The sequence below is a fragment of the Zea mays genome, chromosome 4 (assembly GCF_902167145.1).
Source record: "Zea mays cultivar B73 chromosome 4, Zm-B73-REFERENCE-NAM-5.0, whole genome shotgun sequence".
Taxonomy (NCBI): Eukaryota; Viridiplantae; Streptophyta; class Magnoliopsida; order Poales; family Poaceae; genus Zea; species Zea mays.
In genome coordinates, this window is record NC_050099.1 from 79,890,557 (window position 1) to 79,904,171 (window position 13,615).

The following is a 13,615-nucleotide window of genomic DNA, read 5'->3' on the forward strand; positions in this document are numbered from 1 at the left end:
CCTTGGCAGATGGGTAACATGACTTGTGGGTAAAGATGCGCAACCTCTACAGAGTGTAAAACTGGTATATCAGCCGTGCTCACGGTCATGAGCGGCTTGGACACTCACATGATTAATTTATGGAATTAAATTCAATTTGTCATTTGCATCGCATTATGGTTTATTATTAATTTTGATCTATTATTACTCTGGTTTGGTATTTACTTACATTTAGTAACTGCTAATAAAAGTTCACCAACTTATTAAAAGCAATGCTCAGCTTCAACCATTATTTATTAATCAGCCTTACACTTCACATGAACTCCCACCTTTGGTGAGTTCATGCACATTATTCTCCACAACTTGTTGAGCTATGATCTTTTGTGAGCTCCCGATATATAACCCCCCCCCACAGGTGAAGAGCAGGTGGTCCAAGAGGAGCCCTATAATGAGGAGTACGGGTTGGTCTAGGTGGCGTCTCTCAGTCAGCTTAATGGCGCCAAGGAATAACATTAGTTCGTTTTATTGTTATCATTTATTTTTGTAAGACTTCCGCTATGTAATAATGATACTTGTGACATTTATCTCTATACACTTTGTCATTATATGTGATGTTCTTCTTTGGCGCACATATGAGACGCCATCGGCTTTATCCCTTAATCCGGGTGTGACAGAAGTGGTATCAGAGGATATGTTGATTGTAGGACGAAACCTAGATAGACCTAGACAAAGCCCTTACCTACTTACCTTACTCTAGTTCTTTTTATACTTTTCTTGATCATGTCTCACCTTCTACTGTTCTACTCTGATTACTCTTACCTTTTCTATTCTAAGACAAGGAGGATTTCACACTTTGGAATCCTACATTTATGACCCTCTAAAGAGATAGGAGACCTACGAAAAAAATTAAAATTATTTTCTCTACTTGAAGTAATTGGATGTTTGTTCTGATGGTAAGTGCTTGAATTGCTTCTTTGATTGATTGAAATAGTATAGCAGGGCATTTTAGCATGTACCACCATAAGGTAATTAGTATGAGTAGGTGACACACTAATCTACTTAACTAATAAAACCCCAAAAGATTCTGCCTCGCAATTACTCGTCTTTTCTACAATTCTGTATTACCATGTATTTCTAACCCAGATGGTCAATTCCAGAAAGGGAGGCGGAATCGATCTACTTGCCAACCCCCACAACCGGAGGATTATTAGACAACAACAAGCAGAGATGAATCCTCCAAATCCTCCACCGGCTGGAACTGATCCAGTGGTTGCAGTCCAGATGCAGATGCTGCAACAAATGGCAAATACTATGATAGATATGCAAGCCCAGATGCGGCAGGAACGACAAGAGATGTGCCAGGAAAGGCAAGAGATGAGGGAGGGAATGAGACAAGAGCGAATGGTGCGACAGCAACAAGCACCAATGCCTCCACCACCACCACCAGTTCTATCCCGGGACAAGCACCGAGAGTTCATGAGCCACAAGCCACCTACCTTCGCCAGCTCTCTAGATCCGTTACATGCTGACGATTGGTTAAAATCAATGGAGAAGATGTTGAATATCGCCCAATGCTCGGACCAGGAGAAGGTGCTCTATGCCTCTAGTCATCTTACTGGACCCACTGCTGATTGGTGAGATTTTTACACTGCTGCTCATGATGCGGCCAATACTATCACCTGGGCAGAATTCACTACACAGTTCAGAAACTATCACATTCGTGTTGGACTGATGAAGATTAAGAAGAAGGAATTTCTGTCACTAAAGCAAGGAAGTATGTCAGTCAGTGAATATCGTGACAAATTTATTCAGCTATCATGGTATGCTCCAGATGAAGTTGCAGATGATGAAAGGAAGCTCACACTTCATGGAGGGGCTTAATGGACTGCTTCAATATTCACTGGTTGCTCACACCTTTCCATCATTTCAGAGGCTCTTAGACATGGCTCTAGCTATTGAACACAAGCGTGTTCAATTGGGAGAAATGAAGAGAAAGGCCATTACCCAGGGGCAGGGAGCAGCAGTATTCATCCTCGCTATGTTTCGCCCCAGGGTACACCAGCTCGTCCTGGAGGAGGACCGCGCCTGGCTCAGTATGCACCTCAGGGGACTCCACAGACACCACACACTCGTCACTCTGTCCCCACTAGCACCCCGACGAGGCTCGCGGGATAGAGAACAGGCCCCACATGCTTCAAGTGTAGTCAGGTTGGGCACTATGCAAATGCTTATCCGATGAGGAACCCCAACACACCCGCTTAGAACAAGCAACAAAGTCCAACACCTGGCAAGGGATTCAGCATTGCTAGAGTCAACTAATTCAGTGTCAAAGCTACTGCTGATGGTGCTGACATCGCTATCGGTATGTTTTACATTATTTCAATTCCTGCAGCCATATTATTTGATTCTGGAGCTACGCATTCGTTTATTTCTGCTCGCTATGCCACCACAAATGAATTACCACTTCAAAATATGCAAAAGCCACTAGTAGTAATTACCCCTAAAGGGCATGTTGAAGCAAATTATATGACACACAGATTAACACTGACAATTATGGGAAGGGAATTCTGGTCTACACCTATAGTATTAGAAGAAAGCAGTATAGATCTGATACTTGGTATGTCCTGGTTAAGGAAAGCAAAGGCAGTTATACACTGTGCTAAGGGACCCGTAGAACTCACCAGTTCCAAAGGAGAAAGATTTGAAGTCGAGATTACCATAATCGCCTCTACCAGACCCGCCATATATCTAGTAGATGGAAATTTTGTGGGTAGAAACATTCGTGTGGTTAGGGACTTTCCAGATATCTTTCCAAAGGAGTTACCCAGGATGCCACCGGATAGGGAAGTTGAATTTGTCATTGATGTCTTACCTGGTACCACTCCCATTTCAAAAAGGTCATATAGGATGTCAGTGGAAGAATGAAAAGAACTTAAGAAACAATTAACGGAGTTGCAAGAGGCAAGGTACATATGTTCGAGTTTCTCACCTTGGGGAGCCCCAGTTTTGTTTGTACAAAAGAAGGATGGTTCGCAAAGGATGTGTGTGGACTATAGATCACTTAATGATGTCACCATTAAGAACAAGTACCCTCTAGCTCGTATTGAAGATTTATTTGATCAGATGAGAGGTGCTTGGGTGTTCTCTAAGATTGACCTCAGGCCAGGTTATCACCAAATGAGGATTAGGCCATCTAATATTCCCAAGACGGCTTTCTCTACCTGATATGGTTTATATGAGTTCACAGTCATGTCGTTTGGCTTAACTAATGCACTAGCCTACTTCATGAATCTGATGAACAAGGTGTTCATGGAGTATCTTGATAGATTTGTCGTGGTATTCATCGACGACATTCTCTTTTATTCCAAGTATGATAGCGATCATGAGGAACATCTGCGGATGGTGCTACAAAAGTTACAGGATAATCAACTCTATGCCAAGTTTAGCAAGTGTGAGTTCTAGATTGACGAAGTGTCATTCCTTGGACACATCATCTCTAATGGTGGAATATCAGTGGACCCTGCTAAAGTGAGAGAGATAGTGGCATGGAAGATACCAAGCTTAGTTACCGAAATTCAAAGTTTCTTGGGACTTGCAGGCTACTACAGGTGATTTATTGCAGGGTTCTCCAAGATTGTTAAGCCTATGACATCACTGTTAGAGAAGGGGAAGGAGTTTAATTGGTCTTGGGAATGCCAAGATAGTTTCAATCAACTGAAGTTAACATTTATGTCACCCCCGGTGTTGGTTATGCCAGATCTACAGAAGGGATTTGACATATACTGTGATGCGTACCGCCAGGGCTTGGGATGTGTGCTTATGCAAGAGGGACATGTCATCGCCTACGCGTCTCGCCAGTTGCGGAAAATGAGTTGAACTACCCCACTCATGACTTAGAACTGGCAGTCGTAGTGCATGCTCTCAAGATTTGGAGGCATTATGTTATGGGGACTAAGTGCCAAGTCTACACCGATCATAAGAGTTAAAAGTATATCTTCACTCAGAAGGATATCAACCTTAGGCAACGTTGTTGGTTGGATCCCATCAAGGATTATGACTTGGAGATTCATTATCATCCGGGCAAGGCGAATCTGGTTGCGGATGCCTTAAGTCGGAAGGAGCATGTCCATGCAACTATTGTAGCCCAGTTACCCGATGAGTTAGCAGAAGACTTTGAGAAGCTCAATCTGGGGATAGTTTCTCATACTGAAGGAATTACCATAGAAGTGGAACCTACCTTAGAACAAGAAATACATAAAGGACAGATCGGTGATGTCAAAATTCAAGAGATCAAAGATCTGATAACAGAAGGTAGAGGCCCAGACTTCAGGGAAGATGAGCAGGTCACGATCTGGTTCAAGAACAGGATTTGTGTCCCTAAGATTGACAGTATTCGTGAAACCATATTGAAGGAAGCACATGACTCAGCTTACTCCATCCATCCGAGCAGTACCAAGATGTACCAGGACTTGAAGCAGAAGTATTGGTGGTATGGACTAAAAAGGGATGTTGCTACACATGTGGCGGGTTGTGATGTTTGCCAGAGGGTAAAAGCTGAACATCAGAGACCAGCTAGATTACTTCACCCGTTAAAGATACCTGAGTAGAAGTGGAAAGAAATTGGGATGGACTTCATCGTTGGTCTACCCCGCACTCCTGCTGGGTATGACTCTATTTGGGTGATTATGGACAGACTAACAAAAGTGGCTCACTTCATTCCTATGAGGACCAATTACACGGAGGCCAAGTTAGCGGAGTTGTATATGGCTCGGATAGTTTGTCTGCACGGAGTGCCTAAAAAGATCGTTTCAGACCGAGGATCACAGTTTACTTCTCGGTTTTGGTAGAAGTTGCACGAGTGCTTGGACACACAGTTGAATTTCAGTTTGGCCTACCATCCTCAAACTGATGGCCAGACCGAGAGGACCAACCAAGTACTGGAGGATATATTAAGAGCTTGTGCTCTTAAACATGGTGGCAGTTGGGATAAGATTTTACCATATGCGGAGTCTCTTACAATAATAGTTACCAGGCTAGTTTGAAGATGTCCCCGTTTGAGGCTCTATATGGCAGAAAATGTAGGACTCCTTTATATTGGGATCAAACTGGTGAAAGGCAGTTCTTTGGGCCCACTACTAGAGAAATGCTTATTTAAGACACACATTTTAATACAGATATCGGTGTATTTTATAGAAGTGTCTTTTATCATATGGTGATGAGTAAGGTAAGACAATTTGTTGTAGATCCGTCTTTAATAAAGAAGTGTTTTGAGACAATTACATCATAATAAATGTCTTATATTGATTTAAGATGGATTGTTATTGAAAACCATCTCAAATAAATATACCTTTTGAGTCATTAAGATTGCAAGAATTGTCTTATATTTTGTTTAGTATATTAGACACTTTTGTACATGAAACCATCTCAAATAAAGATATTATTAGAATCGTCTAGATTATAAGCACTGTCTTAATTGTTAGTGAGTATACTAGACATTTCTAAATATGAAACCGTTTTTGTATGATATTTCTGATAATACATCTTCTGAAAAAACATAGTAAATAGTAAATCCATCTTAGTTTGATCATATATGTGATATAAAGTGTAAAACGTATCTTTGTAACTTGATATAGATGGTAAAATGGACCCACATACGACTTGATCATTAATGTGTCACACAATAGACCTAAGTCATCATTTTGCTTTAATTCCTATCATTTACGTACCACAGGGTTTAGAAAGGTATACACATCCGATGCTGAATATATCAGCGCTTTTATATTTATATTTTTAAACTAAAAAAACCTAGCCACTTCATAGATTCGGACTAAAAAAATCATGCGTCTAAATGATTCCTTCTAATCGGGTTCCTTAAAAAATGACCCTGATTCACTCGCTCTTCGCGTTTCATGGGTGTCAAGTGTAAAAATGGCAGTGTGTGATGACGTGTGTTGGCCGCAGTTTTACAGACCCCCAAGGTCTCGCAAATCAGGTTGCGGTCCTCGTACCAACCCGGCCATGTTCGATTCAGTTGCCCTCGGCCCTCGTAGTCCCCCTATACACCCATCTCACCCAATGCCTATCGCCTCCTCCTGCTCCTCTTCCGCCGCCGCTGCTCCCTGGGTGAACCCGTCGTCGCCTCGCCTGGGACCACAGCGCTCTCCTCCGCCTGTGAGCAAGGCGCCCCTCTCAGTCTTGTGCAGGGCGAGTTGCTGCCATGGTGGCTGTTTTTTTGCGGGCGCGAGCTCTGCCCGCCTCCGATCTTGGACGCCATGGCCAGGTGCCTACCTCCCCTCCCTCCCTCCACTCGAGACTCCACGCCGCCGCCGCCATATGACACTACGCATTCTCTCTTCTTCCTCCCCTTTCTCTCGGCGGCTGGCGTCCACTCCCTCGATGCCTCCGTCCATGCCCGGCTCCCTTACTCGCCGGCTCCCCGAGGGAGTTGAATGAAGAAAGGAAGGTCATCTTACTAGGACTAGCAGATATATCGTCGTCCTTGATTGGAGGATTCTCATGGTCTCCCTTGATTTCAGATCAAGGATTGAAGCAGTTTACGCATGGCCCTGAGATTGCATTAACTCTTTCCCAGAATGATATTGTGGCACCCGACGAGGTGGGGGCGTCGTTTGAGAGGGCCGATGAGGTGATCTTCGAGGAGGAGGAAGATGATGGACAGTCAACGAGGACACGCCCCAAGGACCCCTCTCCTATCACTAGCGGCGTGGAGAGTGGCAGGAATCCTCATCGTTGTACTGACGGTACGATATACAACAGGTATGTACTATCTTTGATTGTGCTTTCGTTTAAAAGGTAGTTTTGTCAGTTCACATTACCCTGCAACTTGTTAATTACTATATCTGTTGAAAGGAGTTGTCTATTATCTACAACTTCACACAACAGGTCAATACAGACAAGACAAAAAAAACTAAACAAAGCATTGGCAATGGTGACCTACCACAAAAATATATTCTTAACAGACAATAAGATTATTTCAGGCTCTGTTCATCCTACTAACATTTTATTTAGACATATACCGCTACACTTGTAATTACTATGGTGCTTATCATCTTCTAGCCCATTGGAAGTTTTCTTCTCATCTCTGTTATCAGGGAAGCATTTGAGCCTTTTCTATCATCAAGCTAGGATCCCTTGAGTATTTGGAGAGGTATTCAGGAGATCATGGATGAAGAAATGGAAGAAGATGTCATAGTCAAGGCTGTGGACTGCTCGAACCAATCAGAGGTGATAAATCAGTGCTAGTTATTGCTTTATATTTCTGAACAAGATGTTTCTATCTGTTAGAAATTGTTGCGACATTTGCTTAGGGATTCCCATGTGCCATGTTACTAGTTACACTGCTATTGCTGGTCTCATTTAGTTTAACATACCACTGTTAGATCTTAGAGGTATATATTGCTAAAAAGAATGCATGATCATTGATTCATTGTGATACCACCTGTGCTAACTTATTTTGAGCTCCTCTTAGTCGTGTGTAGGGCGAGCTGCTGCCATGGTGGCTTTTTCTTGCGGGCGTGAGCTCCGCTCGCCGCCGGTCTTGGACGCCGTGGCTAGGCTCCTACCACCCCTCCCTCCACCCGGGACTCCACGCCGCCACCACCACACGACAGTACGCATACACTCTTCTTCCTCCCCTCGCTCTCGATGGCTGGCATCCGCTCCCTCAGCGCCTCCGCCCATGCCCGGCTCCCGCACTTGTCGGCTCCCCGATGGAGATGAATGAAGAAAGGAAGGTCAGCTTACTAGGACTAGCAGATATATTATCAGCCTCAATTGGAGGATTCTCATGGGCTCCCCTGATTTCAAAGATCTGCAAGAATAAAGTCGAGGCGGAGGCTTGGTTTACTGGTCTTAGTGCCTTGATATGTCGAGGACAGCATGGATCCCAGGTCCAACATATAGATGGAATCCGGATCGCTGGACTTCCTTTTGATGTAAGCTCTTATGCTTAAACAAAGTTCACTGTTACCCACATTTTTCTGATTAATATTTAGTTATTTTCATAGTCTATATTTCACATCACTACCTGACTCATTGCTTCTTATCAGTATGTTCTGATATCTTGATGTTGATTTTTTGCTCCTCAAATTTGTCACACGCTATTCTTGTAGCTATATACGGCATTCAATAATTAGAACCAGAATGAAAGCTTTATCCATGTTGGAGCATTTGGTTGAGCCTGACCATCGTCGAGTTGTGGAATTGTATCCTCTTTGTCATAGTTACACTATTTTGTGTGCTAAAGAGAGATATTACAACCTGCAGTCAGAATTATATGACATTATGATCATCAAATTGACTTGAATGTAATTCTTACGTCATATATAATGACTGGAGTCTGGAGATAGTATTATTACATAAATACGCATCTGCAACCTGGTCGTGCCTTGCTCTATTTTTCATGCCTTTATTTTATAGCTATTTGTAGCCTGATAAACTTAAAATTTGGGTTGGTAAAGAATGCCTTTTTATATTCAGTAAATTAGTTCAGTTGTTTTGGTGGAATGCATATCCATAACATTATTTACTTGAACGCACATGCTACTTTAGATGATATGATTGCTTCCCAGGGTCAGTTTGTTGATCTTCCTTTGTTATTTGCCTTAATCCAGTCTTAGAAACTTCCGCATTTGTTTGGTTTATGAACTAGTTTCCAAGATCAGAGATGCAATTTCATACTGTGCAAAAGCAATTTCGCTATGCAAGTCACGCATACAGAACCTGAAAAGTTCCAAGGATGCTTTGTTGGCTGGTATAGATGGTGGTGATGCATCTGCTGCTGAAGGAGGCTCAGAAAATTCTACCGTTGAAAAAGAGCTAGAACAGCTTACTAGCATATTGCCTGATCTTGAGAAGAAGGTAAACAGTTACAGATGCAATTTATTTTGCTTCATGTGCCTCTTACTGTATCGATAATGAAGATGATGTATCTTAGCTCTAAGGGCCAGTGACATCTCTAATTTTTTTTGCATTTAGCTTGAGGACCTGTCTGAAGCAAACCCAAGCGCTGACATGGATGAGATGGTGAAGGCAATTGCGTCCATGGTAATTGAAGTGATGCCAAAAGCTGCATCTTTTACTTCTTCCCAGATAGCAACCTCAAGCAATGGATTCGACTCCTCGGTTATGTCTACGGCAGCGACAACTGGAAGCTCTGGAAGCACTGTGACTGACCTTGGGGTTGTAGGCAGAGGCGTCAAACGAGCTAGCATCAAGCCGATCTCTGTCGAACCTGCTGCTAAGAAACCTGCACTTGATTCACCATCTCTCCAAGGTGACAACAACATCAACTCTGAGGTTGTCCCTGCAACACAGACTGATGAATCCAGCTAAAGCTCTACATTTGAAATGAACGCTTTCTGACGGGGGCACGGCGATAACACGCCTTCTATTCTAGTATGCTTAGATAGATTCAATGTTAGCGTAAACAACTGATGATAAGTTTTTCAGTTAGTATTTTAATTTGGATTTAGAGTACACTTATGTATGATTTATTTGACAATGCTTATTTATGAGACATTGAATTGTACTTATCTATATTACATTAAATATGATGTTATTAAATATGTGTGTGTATGTATATTTCGAATTCTCTTTTAAATTATTATAATGTGGCATCTCAAAAATGATTATAAATTGAAGAATGTCTAGTTATGTAAGTCATTTTGTCTAAATCTTAATAAGACGGTTTCCAAAACATCCAATATGAGTCTCTAAATAAGATGGTTTCCTTGTTGCAAGTGTCTATTATTATAGGATATTCTATACGGTTTGATACATACTTTGTCTTATAATATTCGTATTCGAGATGGTTCTTTAGAAGAAGTGTCGTAACAAAAACCTAATTCAAGATGGTTCATCAAACAAATGACTTAAACATACACCTTTTTTAGACGGTTATAAATTTAAAACCGTCTTATAAAATATCTTTTAAGACAGTTTATAACCATCTTAAATGTGGGACATCTTTTACGACTCCATCAAATTTGGACACTTTATAAGCGTCTTAATAACTAAAAATTAACCGTCTCATATAACATGATCTGTAGTAGTGGCCATAAATCATACAAGAGGCAGAAGAACAAGTCCGGATGATAAGGGAGAACTTGAGAACTGCGCAGTCAAGACAGAAAAGCTATGCAGATACCCAAAGAAGATTATTAGAGTTTAAGGAGGGTGATCACATTTATCTGAAGGTGTCACCGGTCCAGGGTATGAGGAGATTTAAAGTTAAAGGTAAGTTGTCCCCTTGCTTTATTGGACCCTTCCTGATTCTAAAGCGAGTGGGGGAAGTTGCCTATCAACTGGAATTACCCGACCATCTTGTGGATGTACATGATGTATTCCATGTATCCCAACTGAAGAAGTGCCTCAGGGTTGTAACACCCTGAATTTGGGGGTATAAAATTTCTTTCTAATGATCACCCAAATTCATGTGTTACTCTTCTCTCTCACACTTTATGTTTTATCTCTCTCTAGATCCTCTCTTCCTTTTTCTCTTTTAAGTAGAATTAGCTTAAAGGTAGGGGGATTTAATTATTTATTTTTGTCAAAACATTATTGTTGGGGGCCTTCGGCTTTCGAAGGTCCTCAAAAACATGATTTAACAATATTTCTGGAGTATGATACATGAACATGTACCTTCGGACTTAGGTCAAAACCACAGTGTGAAGAAGCACAAAGAATACGAAGGATGGCACAGAGCCGAAGCTATGCGCAGGGGAGCTTCGGCGTGATAGCAGAAAAGGAAACCGACTTAAAGGGGAAAAGGCTATTTAGACCCCGATGGATTACTATAGAGTTATTAGCAAATGTAAAGGGCATGGGTGTAATTTTACATTGGCTACGTCCCGTGCCTATAAATAGATGAACAGTGCTCCCGTACTGTTCACGCTGACTTGGCATTTGCTTTTGCGTCACGCTTGTACTTTTACCTTCTTTCAAGCCAAAGGTACATTTGTAATTTGTTATCATTTTTATTTTTCCATAATAATAAAATAGAAATGAGTTAATAATAATATTTAAGTGTTTGTGTTATTTTTTATACTTTATATGAATCCTTCTTCATTATTTGTTGTGCTGATGAAGGTATGTCTTTCATAACCTTCGTCCGAAACTCATTATATCCCAAGGGAAATAATGCTTCGAAGGACGAAGGACTTTAATGTTTAACAATTTTTGTGTTGCCTTGTTCTTAATTCATAGCATTTAAGGACAAGTCCCCAACATTGGTGCCCACCTCCGGTGAACCCTTTTCGACCACCTTCGGCAAGCATCGACCTTCGTCATGCCGCCAAAGAAAGCTTCAGCGACAGGGGCTGCCATTCTGCAGCCGCTGGACCCAAACCAGGAGACCCTTTCTCTTCGAGAGGCCTGAAGCCAGAAGAGGAAGGCCACCAGTCCAACACCCCAAGAGGATGAGTTGGACCAAGAGATCAGGAATATGAAGATGCTTCATCAGCAAGTGCAAAAGAAGAAGGAAAAAATGGCTCGACTAGCTGACCTACAAAGGCAGATTGACGAAGCCATCGAAGAAGTACGTCATCTTGCTCAAGATGAGCAAAACCGAAGGCCCCAACATAGAGAGCTTCACCAAGAGGGCTTCTTCAACGAGGATGATTGGTATGAGGATTTCCATCATGGAAATTTTGCTTTTGATGATACTTCTCTGTCAGCAGAACTGTAGGCTACACCTTGGCCCCGTCTTACAAGCCACCCCAGCTCCCCATGTATGACGGACACTCAGATCCGAAGCAGTTTCTGATGAGCTACGAAGCTACCATATCTTCATATGGAGGCAATACTGCAGTCATGGCGAAATCTTTCGTCATGGCAGTCAAGAATGTTGCACAAACCTGGTACTCCTCTCTTCGGCCAGGAATAATCACATCATGGCAGAAGCTGAAGGACATGCTGATCACCAGTTTCTAAGGGTTTCAGACGAAGTCGGTTACTGCTCAAGCTTTGTTCCAGTGCACGCAAGATCACGAAGAATACCTTCAGGCGTATGTCCGAAGGTTCTTGCGTCTGAGGGCACAAGCACCAACAGTGCCCAATGAAATTGTGGCGGAACTGCCTGAATTATTCCAACTTAAGTGCCTAAGTCCCGCCTTGGAGGCTGGACCACACTTAAATGGGGATAACACGTCAATCCCTCGGATCTAGTCCGACACGACCACTGACAGGATCAAGTACCACAATCTCACTCGATGGTGAGTCACAGAGCAAATACAATAGAGCATAAAACCGTGCATGTAAGAGTATTAAATTATTACATCACCATCGGAGTTTTGCAAAGTAGTCATCATTGTTTGAAGTGCAGCGGAATAAAACTAACGGTAAATAAACAGAGAGATGGGGAAGCCTGTCCCATCACTCCTCATGCTCCTCCTCGGCCGAGGTAGGGTCCCACTCGACAGTCCAACCCGGTGGCAAGATGGATGGCCAAGTCACTCCAGCAACCATGTCCTCCAGAGAACCTGTAAAATTATGCCACAAGCAAGGCTGAGTATACTAATACTCAGCTAGACTTACCCGGTGTGAGGAGTCTACTCCTCTACCTCTAGACATGCAGTTGTTTCGCTGTGGGGTTTGGTTGCCAAAAGCACTAGCTGAGTTTCTAAATCAAGTTTTTAACTTTGTCAAATTAAGTGTGACACTCTTAAGGCTAAAGATGTACTATCTACTCATACATAGTAGCAAACATTTTTAGCAATCAACATCTTGTATCATCTCATCATAATTCCACTTGTTACTCAATGTAGCAGCATGGATCAAGCAGTCTCAATAGCTGCGAGAAGCAGACGATTCGAATCGAGTTTTCATCCTTGCAAGGTAAACCTAAACATACGACATGTAGGGGGCACTCTGTCCCCACACACATCAACCATCCCCATTGATTCCCTGGCAACAGAAAGGGGCTCACCGCCTTGGCGTACAATGCCTCACTGACCTCGACTGCCGTCGTGCAGTGACCGCACTTGTACCCACCATAACCGGAATGGGAGACCACGTCTCAGGTCGCGTGAGGAGGGCAATCTGCGGGCAGGTTCACTCAGGTACTAGGCTTACCGATTTACCATATTTCTCGGTATGTGTTTAGTACGTTCAAACGCTTGACACACGGTACCACACCTTAATCCTTATTCCAATTTTCATCCCGTGGACAACCAACCCCAATGGATTGTTGTCCACAACCCAGCATCATTATGAGAAGAAAGTGGATACAACCAATTTCCTGACCTCGCGCGAGTGCTAGAAAAATCACTCGACTTCTACCGAGATCCTAATGAATAAAGCAGCTACTCGACTTAGCATACTAGTATTCATCTCAATGGGATTCCTGAGATCATGCAACTAGGGTTTCAAACAACTCCTACACTTAAGTGCACAATCAATCCTACAATCATTAAGTATATTAAAATAGCATAAATAACAGGTTATGCATAAACCGGGGCTTGCCTTCCAAGGCTGTTGCAGGCAGATCCTCTGGTGCAGGCTCGGGTGCTGGATCCGGGGCTACCTCCTGAGCAGCTCCTTGCTCCGGCACGAGGACGTACTCTCCGTCAGCGAGGTTACAGTCTATCGAAATGTAATGAACATATATGTCATGATT

The 13,615-nt window shown here is 42.6% G+C and overlaps 1 protein-coding gene across 1 annotated transcript; it reads left to right on the forward strand.

Annotated features, from left to right (window-relative positions):
• The first annotated feature begins 7,096 nt into the window (after window positions 1–7,096).
• Window positions 7,097–9,566, forward strand: LOC103653429 (Tetratricopeptide repeat (TPR)-like superfamily protein). Its single transcript, XM_008680335.4, has 6 exons — window positions 7,097–7,224; window positions 7,469–7,733; window positions 7,809–7,934; window positions 8,112–8,204; window positions 8,619–8,859; window positions 8,977–9,566. Exons 3-6 carry the CDS (start codon window positions 7,903–7,905, stop codon window positions 9,331–9,333), a joined length of 723 nt encoding a protein of 240 aa, XP_008678557.1. The 5' UTR covers window positions 7,097–7,224; window positions 7,469–7,733; window positions 7,809–7,902; the 3' UTR covers window positions 9,334–9,566.
• Window positions 9,567–13,615: the final 4,049 nt, after the last annotated feature.

What these genes read in the sequence shown, in the direction of transcription:
- LOC103653429 (XM_008680335.4), top strand. Translation starts at nt 7,903, where the DNA reads ATGGAATCCGGATCGCTGGACTTCCTTTTGAT. An exon ending in CATCGTCGAGTTGTGGAATT is followed by an intron (nt 8,205 to 8,618) that starts GTATCCTCTTTG and finishes ATCCAGTCTTAG; the next exon opens with AAACTTCCGCATTTGTTTGG. An exon ending in TGCCTGATCTTGAGAAGAAG is followed by an intron (nt 8,860 to 8,976) that starts GTAAACAGTTAC and finishes TTTTGCATTTAG; the next exon opens with CTTGAGGACCTGTCTGAAGC.